General features: G+C 37.8%; 1 protein-coding gene across 1 annotated transcript in view; it reads right to left on the bottom strand.

Moving 5' to 3' along the window:
• The window catches only part of LOC126248247 (histone-lysine N-methyltransferase trithorax), a 205,915-nt gene that overhangs the window by 118,272 nt on the left and 66,323 nt on the right, over positions 1 to 21,320 (bottom strand). The window contains exons 6-7 of the mRNA XM_049949096.1: positions 12,741 to 12,828; positions 3,029 to 3,182 (exon numbers count right to left, since the gene is read on the bottom strand). Of these exons, the coding sequence (XP_049805053.1) occupies positions 3,029 to 3,182; positions 12,741 to 12,828 (242 nt within the window). The remainder of the gene's footprint in view (positions 1 to 3,028; positions 3,183 to 12,740; positions 12,829 to 21,320) is intronic.

The following is a 21,320-nucleotide window of genomic DNA, read 5'->3' on the forward strand; positions in this document are numbered from 1 at the left end:
GTGAAGAATTCAGACCCCTTTTCCTTATTGTTTTTAACAATATTGTTACCTGATAGATCACTGCTACTTTATGAGAATTCTACAGGTAAACTCAGCCCATACGACCAACCATCCTACCAACAACCAAGTCTTCCATGCAGTATGTGACTTGGCTCACCCTGACAACAAAGGCACAGTAGAACTGATTCGACAGTGCTTCATTTGGCCTTCGCTGAAACAAGATACACAGCTGTAGACAAAAATGTGCATGCTGTCAACGATCAAAAATTTCAAAACATAAAAATAGAGCTTGTGGAGCTTTCGGTGAAGTTGAAGATCTCTTCTCACATACACATGCTGATCTAATGGGACCATTACCTTGCTTTCAAGACCTCACCTATCTCTTGACAATGACTGACCGGTTTACATGTTGGCCAGAGGCAGTTCCATTGAAAGACATCTCTGCAGAAATTGTTGCCAGCATTCTCTTATCATCATGCATCATCACACATTTTGGAGTCCCAAAAATCGTCACCATTGACAGAGGACAGCAGTTTCAGTGTCAACTGTTCAGTCACCTCTGAAAGACATCAGGTATACACCACATCAAAGTCACAGCTTACTTGAATGGCAAAGTTGAATGGCAGCATCACAACGTAACATGACTTTCAGATGACTGAGTTGACAATTTACCAACGATTTTAATGAGTCTCTGTACCTGTGAGATACCAGAATATGACATCAGCACTGCAGAAATGACTTGTGGCATGACAACTAGTCTTCCAGCTGATTAATTTGATCTTACACCAGTGGAGTGTGACATTCCAATTCTCATTATCAACTTGAAACTGCACATGGTGTCCTTAAACCAATTAATGTTCGACATCATACTACGTCTGTTTTCATCCATCCTGAATTCATGATCTCTTTACATACCCCTATTCAGAAGACATGATGCAAAGAGAAAACCTCTATAACCTATGATGGACCATATCTGGTACATTCACACACTGAAAGACACTGTTATTGAAACACCTCCTGGTCAGAAGACCATCTCCATCGACAGACTCAAGCTGGCCTTTCTGCTGAAGAACATGGATTCTAGATCACCTGTATCTGTGCCATGTAAACAACCAGCTCCAGTCACGAAAACTCCAGTCTCATCAGCCAAACCAATGAGCTGCACGTACTGGGCATACAGTGCACTTCCCAAAGAAATACCTCATTGTTATCACTGGGGAGGCAGTAATATGTGGCTGTAAGGGGCATAGTGAAATATAAAATCTGTTAAAATAATACAACACATTGGAGTAATTAGTTTTTTTTGTGTGTTTTATCATTTCCATTGCAACTGTTATTAGAAAGGTACATGATATGTGCAGTCTTGTTAGTTTCCTTTATGCGGTGTACAATAAATATTATTTTTACTACAATCCACATTCTCAAATTTTCTCCAAAATTTGGAGGAGAGATGCCTAAATATCTGGTCTGCACCTGCATTAGCTGCATGCAGTCCTCTTGTGAGGCTCAAGCCTATTCGCTAAGGATGTACTTCTAACTGCTGAACTAAAACAGTTTTCATATTCTTGTACAGCTTCTCCAGGAGACACATCTATAAAGCACAGATTTCTCCAAACACGATAATTAATACCATTGTTTACATCACAATAGTGTGAACCTATAACTGTTATTGAACAGGCATAAGATAAGAGAAATTATGGCTCATATGGATGCATATAGATGGACATTTTTCCCATGCTCTAAATGCAAGTGGAACAGGAAATGAAATGACTAGTAGTGGTATGGGATACCCTCCGCCACACACTAACTGGTGGCTTGTGGAGACTGTATGAAGATGCAGATACCACTCTGAAGAACATTTGATCATGCCAGAGGGATGCGTCGCCCTGCTGAACTTGCCAAGTCCTGCAGACGTGCTAATGTCAGTGCCCTGTGATGCACACTTAACAGAGCAAAAAGTGCAGCATGATTGTTCCTGCTGCTCACAGTGAGGAGATAATTCTTGTCTGTATGGCCACTTAAAAGCTGACATTAATGTTGCTCTTGTTCTCCAGCACAGTAGTAGTGAGTTATCTGTTGCACTGTGGCCCAGCTGTCAAATTTTGTAATCATAAGTGAACAGCAACAAGTCATATGGTCTGCACACTGTTGCTTGTGACACCTGTGGTGGTCATTTACCTGTAACACGATATTCTTGGTAAACCCTCAAAACGGTGGTCCACAAAAAGTACAATGGTCATATGACTTTGGAGATGGGATGTCTCTCAGGTATGGCAGCAAACAAATGTGCCAATATCTCTTATCCCAATCCTCCTATACAGGACTATTACCCATGTGGCAAAAGCTAAACGTGATGTCAGAAACGTGTAGCATACCAGACTACTCCAACCACCAGAATGGGGAGAACAATCACCCTGTAAAGTGGCAACTGTCTCTAGTAAAAATGCTTGACAGTGGCCACAAACCTTCTTGTAATGTGTTTGATGTAGTGCCATAGATGCTGGTTGACAAGTTACAGAGAATTTGGTTGGACAGGCAAGTACCTAAAGTGACCAATTCCTAAATCAAACATGGTTTGGAAGTGGCAAAAAGAGGAACACAAGTTGTCGTGTCTATGGCTTGTGTGTGTGTGTGTGTGTGTGTGTGTGTGTGTGTGTGTGTGTGTCAGCGGGTGGGAGGGTGGGTGGGTGGGTGCGCTCGTGTGTGGTTTTGCTTACGGGGGTAAGCCCAACCGACAATACAGAAGATGAAACCTTCTTGAGAGGAAAGTAATACTGCGGCAGTGTGGCCAACAGGAGTTGTCAAATCAACAGAGGTCTGACAATGACTGCTTAATAGTAACTGCCAACTTTATCTGGCAGAAAACAATAGCAGATGTGACACACCGAGTTACTATCACACTTGAACTGAATATGTTCAAAGCACTTGTGGCAAACCCTCTACATAGATGACAGCAAATACTACGTAAGATCATCTGGAATTATAATAGCAACATTGAGAATATTTTTCAACATAAAATGAAGCTTACCATTGAATGATTTGATGAAAGAAATTTGTCCACTTTTCTGCAAGAAGTTGATGAAAGTAATGAAGGAACATCATCTTGTATCCCCGATGATCCATGTGTGGATGATTTTGTTGAGTCAGATTCTTCTACTCCTGACTTTGCTGTTGGCTGATTCCTAGAAAAATGTTTTACATAATTAATCAGTATAAGATTAAAACTGCCACTCAACAGTGAAGTATGCAGGCAGATTAAAGCTGCATGCTGGATTGCACCTCAACTCCAGACCTTCGCCTTTCACATAGTTTTAATCCAGAAGCATTAATCTAAACAGAAATTGAATTGGTAATCTTCCAGGTCAAAACCTTTACTTTTAATTCTACTTCACCCATCCCAGGAGTGGTTCAACACAAAGACTTTGGATACAATTTGCTTGCTCTTGTTTGTGGTATTGAAAATCTACTTGTAAAATAAAAGTAAAGCCTCCAAAACCAGAAACAGAACAGTGAATAATCTGTATTTTTGAAACAACTTTATCCCAATAAAAATATACAAACATAGTATAAGGTCATATGAAATGAAAGGGACTTTTTCACTGCACTATTTTTTTTAACTGGGTGATACACTGCACTGAGATTCAAATGAAGATTGTTCATTTAAGAAACATCATAAACAAATCTTAAATGTGGATGCTTCATTAACTAACAATCTTAAGCAATACCTATTATATAACTGCCACACATCTACCTACATACGACTTCAACAACAAACAAAATTAGTTATTTCTATTACCTTGTATTGTAATGCTGATGCTCTTAAAAACAGAGACAGTACAATGCAAATAAACTATTGAGCGGAGTGAACAATTCATTGCAAACATACGACATGAAACACAGGACCAAAACTAGTAAATATACAGGAACCGACATGGAAATTAAAACTTACCATAGGGATCCTAAGTCTCCCTTACATTGCTAGTACACAATGGAGCAACTGAAAGTTAGCGAGAACTGACAAAGAGTTATAAAATGAGAGGGTGGGGAGGAATGTTTTCTATAACAGCAATAAATACTTAAAAGCTCATTTAAGTTGCACGTAGTAAAATTACAGAAGAAAGAAAAATACCGAACAACAAAGAAACATTCTTGCTTTACACACACGAAGATTTGGCAGGATTTCTTTTTTTATAAAATATGTTGACATAAAAATTACACACAAAACTAAATCTGACACAGAGGCATTGTAACAGATTTAACATATTACCAAGAAGTCACTTCTTGTCTGATATACTGAACTGTACCCATCAACAATAGTTGGTTTAAAGCTTAAGTTGTTCACACAAGCGGGAAAATTTTCTAAGTTTAACATAAACAAAATATTAAAATGTTTGCTGAGACCTTATGATGTCAATACAGACCCTTCCAACACAGCTACAGCCCAAAATAATACCTCAGGCAAATAGTTGCATGAAGTGCTGGGAAGTGACTATCAGGTCACCAGCATTGTGAAGTCTAGTGCGGGGTTGGCTCAGGTGACTGCTGATGTACTGGAGTTACATAGGAATTTTACGAAAGAGGATCAGGTAGTGATTGTGGGTGTGGAGTATGATGTAGGTGGTGAGCTTGAAACAATAGCTACTAAACCCGGTGGCACGAAAGAGCACTTCATGCACTTGTTTCAGCGCCATGATCGGCTTCATCTTAATGCTGCAGTCAGGCATGCTGGAGAAGGCACTGATGGTGGAGGGGATGGCTCAAATTGCACTGGTCCCAGATGAATCTTATCAATAGATCGGGTTTCACAAGGCGTGGTCTGCACCTCAATAGGTATGGGAAGGGGAGGTTGGCAAAGCTTACAGGTGACTGCGTAGTGGGCAGTGACAGGATCACTCGTGGGAAAATTCCTGTAGTAGTTGGTGTTAGAGCTGAATCTTTTTTAGACTTAAGTTAGCTGATAGATATCCCCACTTAAAAGAAGTCTCTCCAATAAAGGAATCATCTTCAAAGGAGTTCAAGTAGCTAAATAATGAAGGAATTAGCATATTTCATCAAAATATGAGGTGTTAGAGCCAAAATTAGTGAACTGCTTATAGACGTTGACTAACATTATTGGTATATTGGAGCACCACTTAAATAATTTGACAATTTATAGGCCTCCTTTACCAGGATACAGATTAGTTGGCTGTTTTTCAAGGAGTTCTTTGTGGAGGGGGGGGGAGTCTCCATGTATGTAGAAAGCAGTATTCCATTTGAGTCCGCAGACATATCATGGTACTGCACTGAACAGGTATTTGAATGTTGGGCAGCAGCAGTTTAATTTAGTGAAACAAAACTTTGAATTATTGTTATTTATAAGTCCCCAAATTCTGACTTCAGAACATTTCTGCTCAAGCTAGAGAGCGTTCTTGGTTCACTTTATATTAAGTACCAAAAATTAGTTGTATGTGGTGACCTCAACTTTAATTTTGTATGTGGGGTGAAAAAAAAGAAAGAAAGACAGAAAAAAAGAAAGAAAGAAATAATGAATGAATGATGGAATGCATGGGAACAGTAGGACAGACACAGACAATATTTTTATCCATTCTTCATTACAAGACAGGCATTCTGTTAGTAAACCATGGTGCACAAAATTTAACACTAAAAGGTTTCTTGTACTCAAGCAAATGTTATATATAACTACAAACTGTGTAGAAAAGCTAATTCAATGGCAATAGAGTTTTTTAAACCTCGTTATGGAACAAGAGTGACAGGACGCTTGTAGTACCGATAACGTAGATCTTCCTCTTCTTATCATGCATGTCCACTTCCGACGTTGGCGATCTTCATGCCTATTGTGTCTAAATCAGTTGCAATGCAAACAGTTCATCAGAGCTAATATTAAACCAAGATCTAAGGTTATTGAGCCAGGAAAATCTTCTTCGTCCTGGAGGTCTCTTTCCCTCGATTTTTCCTTGCAGGATACGTTTAAGCAGTTCATATCATTTTTAATTACTCATGAAGTGGTCAAGGTATTGTAGTTTGCGACACTTGATGATGTTGATAAGCTCCGGGCTTTTGTTAACTAGACATAGAACCTTGATGTTTGTCACTTTTTGAGTCCATGATATTCTCAACATTCTTCTGTATAGCCAGAGTTCAAAGGCTTGGAGTCTGGTAGTGGTTGCCTTTGTAAGGGCCCATGTTTCCACACCATACAAGACAACTGAGAACACATTTTTGTGTTCATGGTAAGATCATGACTCTTGAAGGCTGAGCTCATCGAGTTGAAAACACTCCTCACCTTTCCGATGCGACACTTTATCTCCTGCGAGTTGTCCCATGCTTCGTTAATGATGGTGCCCAGATACGGGTACTGTGAAACTTGCTCTATGCTTGTGCCAACAATGTACAGATTCACACCTCGAATGTCGTTCCTCATGATGATCAGAAATTTTGTTTTGTTTTGTTTGTGTTCATGTCAAAGCCTTATTTCTTGCTTGTCTCAGAAATTTTTAACAGCTTCTGCAGCCCTTCCATTGTATCCACAAAAACCATGGTGTCATTTGCATAACGAAAATTGTTGAGTGTGACCCTATTCACTGTGTTTCCGTCTTCCATGTCAAGAAAGGCTTCTTTGAATGTGTGTTCTGAATACCGGTTAAAGAGTATTGGTGATATTATACAACCCTGCCTGACGCTGTGTTGTATTCTCACTTGTTCTGATTGGTCTTTATCTATTCTCATGACTATAGATTGGTTCCAGTATAAATTGGCTATAATTTCTTTCCCATCAATTCCTGTTTCCTTTAGTACTTATATCATTTGTTCATGCTCCACACGATCAAATGCCTTCTGATAATGAGGCAAGCAAATACATCACAATTGATGTTCCTACATCTTTGGAACAATACTCGTACACTAAATACTGCTTCTCTTGATAACATAGATGGCAAAGATAATTCTTTCCTTGACACATTTCTCATACTCATTGAAAGTTGCTTTCCATTATAACATTCTAAACAGGGTACTGGCAGTAAAAGGCAGCCTGAGTGTCTGACTAGTGGGATAAGGATATCCTATAGAACAAAGTGGGAATTATATCAAAATGTTAGAAGTAGCCACAACTGAGCTACAGTAGCCCATTACAAACAGTATTGCAGGTGCTTAAAATGATATTTCTGTTACCGATAAGTCAGATACATGTACAGTATTTAACAACCACTTTCTGGGCATTGCTGGTGAATTAAATAAAAACTTATGTTTCTACAGGGAATCATATAACTCTCTTGGAAAACACCTTTCTGCGACTGACGTATGAAATACTCCTCTGTGATACTGACAAGGTGGAGATTGAATCAATAATTAAATCATGGAAAACTAAGGACTCTTATGGATATGATGGAGTACCTAGCAGAATATTTAAGTACTGTGCTGCACATGTTAGCTCTGTACTTGGCCATATTTGTAATATTTCCTTTTAGAATGGTCAGTTTCCCGAATGATTCAGTAGCAAAAGGCGCTTTACAAAAAGGAAGAAAGGGATAATGTAGACAATTTTAGACCTATATCTATGCCATCAGTGGTTGCTAAAGATATTGAAAAGGCTGTGTATGTAAGGATAATTAATCATTTTATGTCACATAATTTGTTATCAAATGTACAGTTCGATTTCAGAAGTGATTTAACAACTGAAAATGCTACATTCTCTTTTCTTTGCGAGGTACTGGATGGGTTAAACAAAAGGTTTCGAATGCTAGGCATCTTTCTTGATTTAACTAAGGTGTTTGATTGTGTTCATCTTGATTTAACTAAGGTGCTTGATTGTGTTCATCACAAAATATTGTTCCAGAAGTTAGACCATTACGGAATAAGGGAAGTAGCTCACAATTGGTTTACCTTTACTTTAATAACAGACAGCAAAAGGTCGTTCTCCACAGTGTCGAGAATGGCTATGATGGGGGGCGTCTGAGTGGGGCGAGATGGTAAGAGGGATGGGGGGGGGGGGTTGTACCCCAGGGATAGGTGGTGGGGCCTCTCGTGTTCCTTATTTATATAAATAATATGCCCTCTCATATTACAGGTGATTCTAAAATATTTCTGTTTGCTGATGGACACTAGCTTAGTAGTAAAGGATGTTGTGTGCAACATTAGCACTGTTTCAAATAGTTCAGTTCAAGACAAAGTTCATGGCATGAAGAAAATAAACTAACGCAAATTTTTACAGTTTCTAACACACACTTCAACAAAACCCGATATTTTAATTTCACAGCATGGGCATATGATTAGTGAAACTGAATAGTTCAAACTTCTAGGTGTTCATATAGATAGTAAACTGCCGTGGAAAGCCAAGTTCAGATCTTGTTCAAGACTTAATGCTGCCATTTTTACTATTCAAATGGCATCTTAAGTTAGTGATAGTTCAATACGAAAAGTAGGCTACTTTGCTTATTTTCATTCGCTTATGACATATGGTATTATATTTTGGGGTAACTCTTCCCATTCTCAAAGGATACGAGGATTGTACAAAAGTAAAGTTCCCAATGAGCTCTAGGGAGGGTACTAGGCTAAATACGACAACAGTGCTGTGCGCAGTGGTTCCCCCACTTTCGAGCCTGCCCTTCTGCGATTCGCTATGTCGCTCAGTGTTGGCCTGGCAGCCATCAGAGGTGGAAGTGTTGATCGCTGCTCCCGCCAAGAGCGAGGTTCGAGCAGTATCCAGTTTCTCCATGCAAGGAACTTACCGACTGTGGAGATTCATCGACAACTGGCTGAGGTTTATGGTGAAGAGTGCATGTCCGTTCAGCACATCCGCAAATGGTGCAGGGCTTTTGCTGAGGGTCGCACGGAAGTTCACGATGAAGAACGGAGTGGCAGACCATGCATGACACCTCAGTAAACAAACCATTTCATCTACCGAGGCAAAAAATGAGATTTTTCTAGAGCTTTTTTTTTTCTTCAAATTTCCCTGATGTGGTTGAAATTCCCAGACTTCCACAACCTGTGGCAACTCTGTTGTTATAATCAAGTGAATAAAATCTCTGAAAGAGCTGCACCTTATCTCTGCATAAAAACTGACAGTGGCAAATTCTTTCCTAGAAAAGTAGGAAATTGCATTCCTAATATTCTGAACATATTTCGCAAAATCATATTTGGGATTACATTCGAATGAAAATCATATGAAAAAATAGTAATTATGTCCAAACCATTACAGTTTATATTAAATGTTATGTTATTGTATTAGAGCCTTTGAAATATGTAACATATAACACAACCTTCGGCTATGCAAATTAAAAGAAATGGTTTTTTCATTACAAGTATTAACTACAATGTTGTTCCTTTTACCCCATCAGGCAGCAATTTTCCAGGTAGAAAATCATTTCTCCTCAATATGTAAGGGCATTCACTATCTCTAAGTGTCTTGCATTTTAGCCCTTTCACTCACAAATGGTAGCCTTGTGCTACCATTTATTCAATATGCTAATGAGCTCTGCCTGTTACAACATTTAGTGCATTAGCCATGTTGTGTTCACTTAAAATGTTGTCCGCTGCAACAAAGAATTTTGTCTCTAGAAGTCAAACTTTGAACGCGATGGTTGAGGGACCTCGGCTGTTCAATATAAAATGTAAAAGTAGAAACACCTTCCACAATCTATATTTTGAATGTAATTTGTTTATGCGACCAATTTTAGCAATTCACTACACCATCTTCAGCACCCCTGACCAACATGTAGGAGGAATCCAACAACCTATGCAGTCAAAATAGAGGTCACCATTAAGTAACTGGTATCCGTAAACTTCTGGTTTCACTAACACGATCCCTTCATTCATCAACTGAAGAACAATGAATGAAGGAATGGCATTGCTGAAACCAAAAGTCTATGGATACCAGTCACTTAATGCTGGCCCCTATTTTGACTGCAGGGGAAGTTGGATTCCTCCTACACATTGGTCAGGTGGCCTAAAGATGGCATAGTGAAATGCCATGTAAATAAATTACATTCAAAATATATATCCTGAAAGTCTGTTTAATATTACATTTCTTTTTTTTAATAAAGGATTTTGTGGTCCGACAATTATCTTAAAAATAACTTTAGGAGGGAATAATTTAACCAGCAGATGCAGGGCGTTCAGATACAATGCTATTCGAACTCTAACTCACTACCTTATAGTAACTATCAGTGGGTTACATAAGTCCTCAGGTGAACAAAGTCAAAAATGATCCACCAGAAAGATGTGTCAAGCTCACGGAGGCCTACACTGGAGTTACTTACAAAAAATGAGAAACAGAAGGAGAAGGCTTCAGGTTGTTATCAGAGTATCACCATTAAGTTCCCAGGGCATAAAAAGATACTTCATCAAATACTATGGGTTTATAGAAGAAAATTTGACTTTCTCATCTAATTCAGCTCACAAACATTTTACACGGTAGTGCTACACGTTGAACTGTTGAAGTTAACACAACCAATTTAATAAATGAGATGAAAATAATTGGTTTATCAGCTACTTCACAATAACATTTATTGAGAACATCTCATTTTTTTGTTCAGTGGAACAAAACTGAGGGATAGCACAAAGAAAATATCAAACCTTAAAAATAAAAGCAACGCTAACGCATCAGTTAGTGTCTCGGGACACTATTCATTCATTCTCTAAATATTAATCTTGTTTTCTTTGTTAGAGGCTGTTGCTTATATATGGGATACAACATTACTGCTCTGAGGCAGTCAGACCCTCGGATAGTACTCGCAGAAATGTTTACACTGGGGGCGAATTTTTGGTGATAGTTACTGTCTGATAGTTCCCTGTGAGTACTTAAGGAAAGTGTCTAACAGTCTTGCTACAGCAGAGGTTGAAAGAGTTTAAACACAGCAGAGTAAGAGTGTCTGTGAGAGCTGAGAGATCACCCTCCATGAGATTTTTCTGTAGTAATTCTGTAGGTGAAGGAAGAGGTTGCAATGACAGAACATCGGGCAGCAGGTGCAATTTTAATACTTTCAATAGCAAAGAAAAAACATAAATGACTGTTTATGTTGGATAAGAGAGCAGATTAGGCAGCAGGATGATTTTGGAGCAAGCAAGAGTGTCATTGTAAAGCTTCTGATGGAAAATCCACAGCAATATCAAAATTTTACGAGAATACTATTTACAATTGGACCCAACATTCCGAAACTAGATACTATTATTAGTAAATTCATTAATGTTAAAAACAGTCTGCTTGTAACACTAATATTTCTAGCATCTGCAATTAAAGTAATATCATTTTGATACCCAGACACGTTCAAAAGCCAAATAGGGTGGCTATCTGATAAATGAAGCGCTTCCAGACATACGTTTACGTGAATGTTTCTACTTGTACTGACTCAAGGAATCACTTTTAAATTCCTTAAGGTGTGTTTTTCAACAGCCAATATAACCAATAGATGCCACATCATATAAAATTAAAAATACAAGCTGCATTACTTGAAGTAAAATGGCAATTTTTCAAGTTCCAAAATGATTACTTTCAAATATGACTTCACTTGTTTCTCTATGTTAATTAGTATATGTTACAAAATTACTTTGGCAGATTCCTCAAATTGTAGATTTCTGGTAAATTTCTATGTGAAGGTGTTAAAAACTAACCATTTCAGCCAAAAAACTTGCTTCTTATCTCAATCCCCATCCGGAGTCCATTTTCTGGCAGCCCTCTTCATTACTTTTTTGCGACACATTACCGACATTCACCCACGGAGCATATCCATCGCAACAGTAGTCTCAACTGTTCCGACAATGCCAGCACACGTTTATAAAAAGGATTGTTGCAGTGTTGATGTGGTGAGGTAGGTAGATCATTGGTCATTTGTTCATATTTTCATATTAACGCGCATTCGAGTTTCTTCGGGGACAATTTCTTCATTTTTTTTGTTAAGTCTGCATAATATGTCCATGATGATTTTTTATTATTTGCTGCACAGCACTGTTTAAGTCTACAACTTTCAAAATAGCCTAACTGCTTGTGCTGTTTGTTTAGGAAGTAAAACTGGCGATTTCTTTGTTTCGCGTATTATGGCTCAAAATACTCAGTTTCGTGGGTACTTCTATTTAATGTGTGCACGAATATGGCAAAATAGCAATATGTGGTAGAGCTCAAACTGCGAAATACTGCACAAATCTGGGACACAAAATGGCCACTCAACACTCTGAGTACTCTCAGCCCTCCCAACTATGCTGGTATAGTTTTTCTTGTGCAAGAGCTACAGCGAGCAACTCTCTAAAGATGGAGCTTGCCATCTACACAAGAGGTCTAAACTTGCAGACCACGACTATCTGAGATCTTGCTTCACACTCCAACATGCCAATGAGCTACTAATGGCACTGTTTACACGACATATATTAATTGCAAACACTCACAGAATGAAAACCTCATGTGGGTACCTAGATTTAGCATCTGGACCTCAATGAGAAATTCTTTTGTGTCTGAATTTGATGAACCAATGAAAGGTGACGATCATGAAAAGTCAATTAAAAATTTCAAATGCAACTGTTTGATGCATTAATTCACTATCAAAGTCATCGGTAGAGTATTCAAATACCTGTTTCAAGTTTGTAAATGATTTTAACGGAATTTCAAGTGAAGTTCAACATTAGAGGCACTTGTGTGCACATTGCTCAAACCTATAACAGATTAGACTTAATAATGCTACATCACCGATTCCCTTTGATGAGAGGCAATGGACAAAATCCTAGTCACTTTCAAAGCTAAATGTTTATTTACTTACTTCTGTATTTCGTTTGACTTTCTTCCATCATCTTCAGTTGCAGGTAGTTCAGGATGATGTGGTGGAACGCCCAATCCTTTAGCTGCATCTGAAAGAAGTGACTCAGTAAAATCAAAGAAAACAAAATGCTGTACACAAAGTAAAGCAGTAGAGTCATAAATCATTATTTCCTGCCTAACAAATGGGTGTAAACAAACAGCAGGCATATCTATACAGTGATTCTTTTCACACATTAATGAAAATCTATGTCTTACATATGGACTTCCCAATGCCTAATCTGTGGACTACCAATACACATTATAGAATGATCACTGTCATGTAACATCGCATCGCACAGGGGCCTGAAATGTAAGTGTTGCCAGCTATATCTAATTCTGTAATGGTACACCCTTAACCAATTGTAAAATGTTAACTGATGGAAAAATGTAAGCACATCTCTGAATACAAGGAATCAGCTGATCTTGCAACTTTCAATATTAACTATGGTACAAGGACTGGAAATCCCATTCGCAATTAATATACATAATGAATAGTACACGACATGTTAACATATTTCACACATTTTCCTTACTTGTGTGCTACGCAATAATATGTGACAGTAAATCCTTATTTAGGCAAAAAAATTATTGTTACACACAGAAAAGCAATTAGAGTTACATAAGAAATGCCAACACACATATTTTGTAGGTATTTGTTTTCACAAACAACTAATCAAACTGACAAGGGAATGTTCAAATCCAACATATTGAAACCTACCCTGAAATTGTTCACACAAGAAGAATACACCGAAAAAAATGCACTGTCAAAATTTCAGTTGTTAAAGCACACTGCAAGTATATTTAAAACCGATAAAGTTACTCATTTTTGTCACACGAAGAACTGCTTATAACAGCAATTTCTACATCCTATCCTGGCTAGCACGCATGTCAGCAGATAAGCAGACGAAGCCATGACAAAAGAACGTAATATTGCACAGCAAATTTTAGACGCTTAAGACAATGGAGCCAATGGACGTACTAGATACGTTCACTATGTTTTAACCATAAAAATCCAACAGATGTATGTCATATGTTCTTCACTTCCTACTTATTTATTAGTGATTTAAATGTGTGTTTTATGTTTGCAAGTGGTGTGACTAATTGTTTGGCTTGTCATAAGTGCATTGTTGATGGCTAGTATGCGCCAGTCTCTCGTGAATGGTACCAGCGTTATGTGAACTATGCGCGCACTTAGAATATTGTTGAGCTTGTTTTGTTCTATGTCCACTGATGTGTTGTGGTATTGTGTGCATCCTTCCTGTGTGTAAAAACACACAAATACTAAATATGACTAACAGACATCACTTATCAAACTTAGAGACTGAAGTACTCTAGAATAATGGATCAGAACTTGACGATCCTTTGGATGACATCGACGATTTTTCAGAAGACAACAATGACTCACGTGAGCTGGAGAGCGAAATTTGTGCTGCTGATAGAAACGATGGGAGTGAGTATGAAGAAACTAATGCACAAGTTTCTATAAGTCAGGTTTGTCATTCAGTTCAACAGCCTACCCTTCATAATGAATGGTGTCATTTTGATGCACTCCCTGAATTAGCTCTATTTGAAAAAATGAGTGGAATTCAGGGTCCTGTCAATATATTATCAACAGAACTAGACTGTTTGTTGCAATTTTTTGATCACAGCAGGTTTCTAAAAGTAAAGTCAGGCACAAATAAGTATGCTACTGATACTATTTCTGAACTTCGCCATCAGAACAGAATCAAACCAAAATCTTTATGAAAGAAATGGAGAGCAGTGAGGAAACATGAAGTATAACTATTTTTTGCAATTGTTTTGCATGTGTGTGTTGTAAAGAAACCTGAACTTAGGGATTATTGGTCTGAAGACCCTGTGCTTGCTTAATCATTTGCTTCTCAGCTAATGTCACGAAACAGATTTTTTGCCATATTCAGGATGATGCATGTGAACAATAATTCACTACGGATCTCTCAACAGAACCAGACTATGACCCTCTGCATAAAATAAGACCTGTTTGGGACTTTTTCACAGAAGGGTGCATCTGACTGTGGATGAAGTGATGTGTCCATTTCGAGGAAACAATGGATTCCATGTTCATACAAAAGGCAAACCAGAGAAATATGGGATAAAACTGTATGTTGTAAGTGATGCTCAAACAGGCTACATGTGCAATGCTGAAGTTTATACTGGAGGAAAAGGAAATGTTGACAATTCTGTCAAATCCCTGCTGCTGAGGCTATGTTCCTCTTACTTGTGGAAAGGACATGTGGTTTACATGGACAGATTTTATAAAAGTCCTGCAGTCCTTCAAGAACTATGGGGAAGAAATAAATTGGGAGTTGGAACTGTGATGAAGAATAGGAGTGGATATGTTGAGGTAATAAAGCCAGACATTGTACTAGGCTACAACAAAACAGGTGCTGACAGAGGAGACCAGCTGATGAGTTACTATCTGTCCCAGTGAAAGACTGTAAAATGGTGGAAAAAGATTTTCCTCCATATTTTTATGAGGGTAGTTGTGAATGTTAACATTATTCACAATGTCAAAATACCAAAAAAGTGAGCATTAGCACATTTTATCTGTAAATTAGCAAGGCAATTGGTTAAAAAAGGAGGGGCGGACTAAATAAACGCACATATTCGGCATCTGGAGTTGCAAGTGCAAACAGACTCGCAGCATGTCATTTTCCTGAGAAACTGCCACCAACAGAAAAAAAAACAAACCCAGCTAGAAGATGCAAGGTCTGTTGGGATCAAGGGAAAGCTACAGGAAAGGTAGTGAGGAAAGAGACCAGGTACTACTGTAGGCCATGTAACACAGGCTTTTGTGTTCCCGAGTGTTTTGGAAGATTTCATATCCGAGTGTTTTGAAAGATTTCATACTCGAGTGTTTTGAAAGATTTTATACTCGAGTGAAGTTCTCTAATTTGTAAAAATGAGAAAAAAAACATTTCACAATAAACTCTTTACTAATGACTGAAGCATTTAGTATTTCCTGCTGACAAGTGATTTTAAATCAATAGCCTACCATTCCCTACGACTTATGAAAATTTTGTCCACTTCAAGGAAAAATAAAAATGCTGAAAAACTGTATCTTTAGAGTAATATCTACAAATCCCTGTATAATTTATTTTTGCTAAACATATGCATATTCATAAAGAGCAAGGATGAAAAGTTAAGCTGATATACTGCCTAAAGAGGTAGAGGTAAGTGGATTAGTAAATTTCTTAAGAAATTGTAAATTAAAGTAAATTTCCTCAGGATACGGGTATTAACTGGATTGCCGACCCATTAGGCTCCAATGTGTTAAAAACCAATGAGTTGGCAACCAACAGTGTCTCAAATCATTAATTTTTAGAATAACTCGCAAATTCATATTGAAAGTGTTGCACCTGTTAACTATTACACAAGTGACTAGCAGTGGAAAATAAATCACGGCTGTGTATGATGTTACATTACAGACGAATTCCATCATCAATTGGGACTTTAATTTGTTGATATTAAATATTTTGTAACAATTCCTGCATCTAAGTCCTTAAGAAAATTTTTGAGTAATGTATATTCAGCTAACAATGAAACATTTTCTTGTTTATTCCCTTTAATTGTCACAAAAATGCGAAGTGTCTATTGGGCGACAAAAATAAACATTTTCCTGACACTAGGCACACCTGATAAATGAAAAATTAACAAATTAAAGTACAACACCGTAATTAGTATTTTTATTTATACAGAACTGAAATGGAGTAAGAAATGGTCGTGGCTGCCATTCTGCATATTGTGCTATGTACCAGGCATACTTCATCAAATTTATATAAGGCGACAATGCAAACTGACAACGCAAAAAGACTAAGTTTAACAATACTGTTCTGCTGATAAACCTGAAATGAGAAAGAGCTATCAGAAATTATATTGTTCGCTAATTTTCTGAAAAACGCTCTACACTGTAGAAAACTTTTTTTTTTCATCGAGAGGATGAAACTCAGTATTAATTACAGGTGGAATCCGAATTTAATTAACAGGATTTGCGTCATCATCCCAAAGACAGAAGTGTCGTTATGTACATGCCACGTGTCCAACAAAAGCAATGAATAATTTTCAGTAAATGGTAACAAAATCTTTCAGATGTGACACTAAAAACTATTCTCTCCCATTTTTCCGGATTTTGCTACATAGATGCCAAGAGTTTTTAGACAGTCATCTTTTAAAATTTGTGGTCCTAATTTGCCTTATGTTCCTGAATACAGGTATAAAGCTAAAGCTGCGGAAAACAGTAATCCACTGATACGTATCACCAGAATTATTCAATACAAATGTGTCATAGAGTTCTTCGACTGCACAAGCGACTCTGTCTCTTTCACCCCCCCCCCCCCCCCCCAAGTTTGAAATGATACAGTGCAGTTTTCATGCCGTCCTTGCACAAAACCTGACTGACTGACTTTATACACAGCATTTTATGGGATAAAAAGAAGATTTGTCTTCAAGTCAGCTGCAAATTTCCATATAGTATTACCTGTTAATTATATCTCCTCTATGCGTATATTTGGGGAAAACTCCGTAATTTTGCGACTTCCTTTTCCGTATAATTTAATTCCCCAAATCTGTTTAACCAGGTTGAAGACACACAGAAATCAGTTATATTCATCTACATTTGTAATTGAGTGCACCCAGTCTCATAGATTTCCCTCGGTAGCAGTGCACCGACTCTCACGAGCAGTTCTATATCTTTCAAATAGTTTTTCTTTCACACTTTCGTAAGTTTAATTTGGAGCGTATTCAGACGTCGCGGAAAACTTTCTTCCATTTATACAATTCGTGTTCATATTTTATGAAACAAAATTGGCTTTGCACACAGCTTAAGTTTAAGCATTCCCCCCCCCCCCCCTTCAATTATCCAAAAACTTCATAGCCTTTTCTTTGTCACTCAATGCCATTACTGTACATATTCTCTTTAGGCTTAGTTGGATGGTACTCTGGAATTTAATTAGTGCAACAATCATTGTTTGAACCACAATTTACACAACTTTCTAAGTCATTTTTCTGTTTCTTTAAATGTTTCCACTATTTCTGACAAAATGTCGGCATTATTCGAACGAATTTCCCAGAAATAAAGTAATAAATAACACACATGTAGGACTTCAAAATAAATAGGCGATTTCAACTGCATACAACATTCTTCATATTTCATCTTTGAAAGGCTGAAAAAATTAATTGTATTCTAAAATACTGTAAAACTCTAGAACCTGCACAAAGGCAGTAATATATTTTGCCCATTTAAACAGCCTATCAATTGAAGCTCCGATGGGGTCATGAACTGGTTTTGATCAGTGATAAAACACAGCCATTATGGATTAATATATAACAACTGGGACATGAAAAAGAACTAAAAATAGGCATACTATACAGATACTAGACAAATGGAAATTCACATTGTTTTTCTTTATTATCTCCCTACTGCAAGCCCCATGTCACTGATTTGATAAGCAAGTCAGATAATGACATTCAGTACTCAATAATAGTATGTTTGGGTTTTAGACTTTACACTAAGTGACCACATGCGTCATAAAGAGAGAAATTTTATGCCCTGCTGAGGTATTAAATTTTTGTACTCCACAGATAGATGAACCATACTCACGGCATGTACTTGTCCAAAATACAATGCTGTAATCTAGGAATTCTTATTATACTATATTACTGGAAGTTATAACTGTTCACATTTATTAATTTATGTTCTCGTTGGTTATGTAACAGTGTGTCTAGGTGTTTAAATCATCAGTACTTCGAACAAAAGGGGTGAAAAGGAAACATGGTAATAGTGCTTAACAGTTTTATGAAACATGTATGGCAATAGCTGAAATAACTTAACAGTATTCCGACTGACAGGAAAAAATGACAGTTGATGAAAAGCTCTCTGATTTCCAGCTTGATAACAGATCACATAACAGTGGCATTCCAACACATCTCATCTTCTGGTGAAGCATAAAGACACTTGCATAAGTCCCACTATTTATATCTGATGAAAGGCTGCCCAAACCCCTGGGCATGGACCAGTGGGTCACTGTTTAACACCGCGGTGGAGGTTATGTTGGGGCCATATTATGACAGTAACTATTAATGACTTAAGATACCCATCTAAATTTATGGTTCTAATAAAATGTATTGATGATGTTATCGTTGGATTTATCTTGCAGGTGTGGAAGCTCACAGCTTTTGACTAGCAAGGCTACTCAGACAAATTTGTGCAATTGGTGTTCTGAGCAGTTATTAGCCACTATAAACAATGTTATCTGACAGTTATTGACAATAAGGTAGATCAGTTAATTTGTAAATCTCTAGTAGACAGTAAGAAGTTACTCCACCTCACGAACATAATCTACATGCTGGTAATGATCATAACCATCACAAGTAGCCAAGTGCAAGTCTGGATCATTCATTAACAGGCACAACTTAATCCCAAGAGTATCTGAATGAGAACAGCCAAACTAGACAACCACTGGGGCAGTGACAGTGATGATGACAGGAAGGACTATTATGTTTCAATGTTCTGTTGACAATGAGCTCATTAGAGATGGGGTACAAGTTCAGAAATGATAGGAAAGCAAATTATTTGTGTGGTCTTTTCAAAGGAATTATTCTGGAATCTGCCTTGATTGACTTCAGGGAATGTGGTATTGCACCTATCCCCTGCCCCCCCCCCCCCCCCCTTATAGTCACCACCTGAGACTGATACTGTCTGGCTAGTTGAAACAAATGAATAAAAGACAGTCATCTGATTTCTGTTGCTTGGCAACGTCCTCAAATGAGTAAGCAATTACATTAAACAAAATAGTATTCAACAGAAATGCTGTGGATCAAAGAGCATCAATTTGATCTTACTTGCAGGATTTGTCAGCAATATTGTGGCCATGAATCTGTTCCAGAGCAGCCAGGTGGGTGGGGGACAACAAAAGACTATGTTATTTGGGCTGGTCTTACAAGACTCTTTATGAATAGGAATGCTGGTGAAAAGTGCATACATTCTTCATGACTTAAAAAGCACAAACAATGATGGAAGACCACAAAGAATTCTACTGTGTGTGGGAGCAAACAAAGGAACAATTGTACCAAGGTTTTGCTATTCACAGATAGTTTACCTGTGCACTGTACTGTGTGTTGTCACAATGAAAGTGACATCGGAGGATTTTGGACCCAGCATCAAAAGCAGAGGCCCAAGTTTTTCAGTAAAAGTCGTAAGTGTCTTGCTCATCTTTTTGAGTGAAAATCATATACGTCTTCTGACTGTTTAGAAGTGACCACTTGTCCAACCATTAAAACACTTGACCTTACCTTCAATGGCTGACTCCAAAGATTCTCCAGCAATGGCTTCTACCATGCCACCCACCCAATTGGGCTCGTGAGCATGCACCTCCCCAAGGAACTACAGAATAATTTGCCTCAAGTTTCCTGCTTAAGTCAACTTCTGCACAAAGGCTGTCACTGACATATTTGTCCTCTTCACCAAAATTGAACTAAATGGACTCGCTCTATCACTTCCTGTCTCAAGAAGCCACCATACTACAAAATCCTCAATACGCAACCTAGAGCCCCACGTCACCAAATGTGTGCCATGCTCTTCCTCAGTTATCTCCAAGCTCACATCAATAGCTACTTTGAATGATATCTATAAATACATACTATTACCTCATCAACACATGGCTGGCTACCTAAAGGCAGACGGACAGACAGGAATTTGAATCATCATCCTCTCAAATCCAAGTACAGTATCTTGCCATTGTGCTCTCAGTCCCACTGACAAAGAATTACTTAACACAATTAGTACAGACATCAATGACAAAGAAATTATTATGTAATTGCCAATAGGACCTGGTCTGATTAAAAAAAAATGACTAACAAATTTTCTTCATCCTGTATCAGATTTTAACGACTTCAAATCTAGAAATGAGGTAAGTAGTTCAGATGACCAATGCATCAACTGTGACACATCCACTCATTAGTCAACAGTCATAACGGTATACTCAGTGAAGTGACAGCTTCAATTCGTAAGGATGTGGAAAATATGCTGTGAGACACCAACAACGTCAATCAATCAAGAGAGCCCTCTGTCATTTCCATGGTCCCCATGAAGAAGAAATGTGGTACATGTCGTTCTTGTGTCAACTGTTAATCCACTACAATTACACTATGGCACCATGAATTATCTCAAAGGAGCAAAACCAATCTGATCAAGAGATGTGTAGCAAACTTTCTATAGGTAGCTACACACTGATGAGAGTGGGTGGGAACAGGCTTCCCTTATAAGACCAGAAGGCCTCTGTGTATCCAAAATTCACCCACAGTGAACTTACAGAATTAATCAAAAGTGGGGAAATGGCAAAGCTTTTGGTTGTTTCTAACTTCTTAATTGCAATGAGATGTGACACAGACAGGATTCAATTATAATGCCTGCAATAAACTGTCCCTCATAATTCTGTATTTCATCATGGGGGAATAATTACAATTACCTCAGTTTAGTTTAATTTCACACACACACACACACACACACACACACACACACACACAC

This window comes from Schistocerca nitens, chromosome 3, assembly GCF_023898315.1.
Source record: "Schistocerca nitens isolate TAMUIC-IGC-003100 chromosome 3, iqSchNite1.1, whole genome shotgun sequence".
Lineage (NCBI taxonomy): Eukaryota > Metazoa > Arthropoda > Insecta > Orthoptera > Acrididae > Schistocerca > Schistocerca nitens.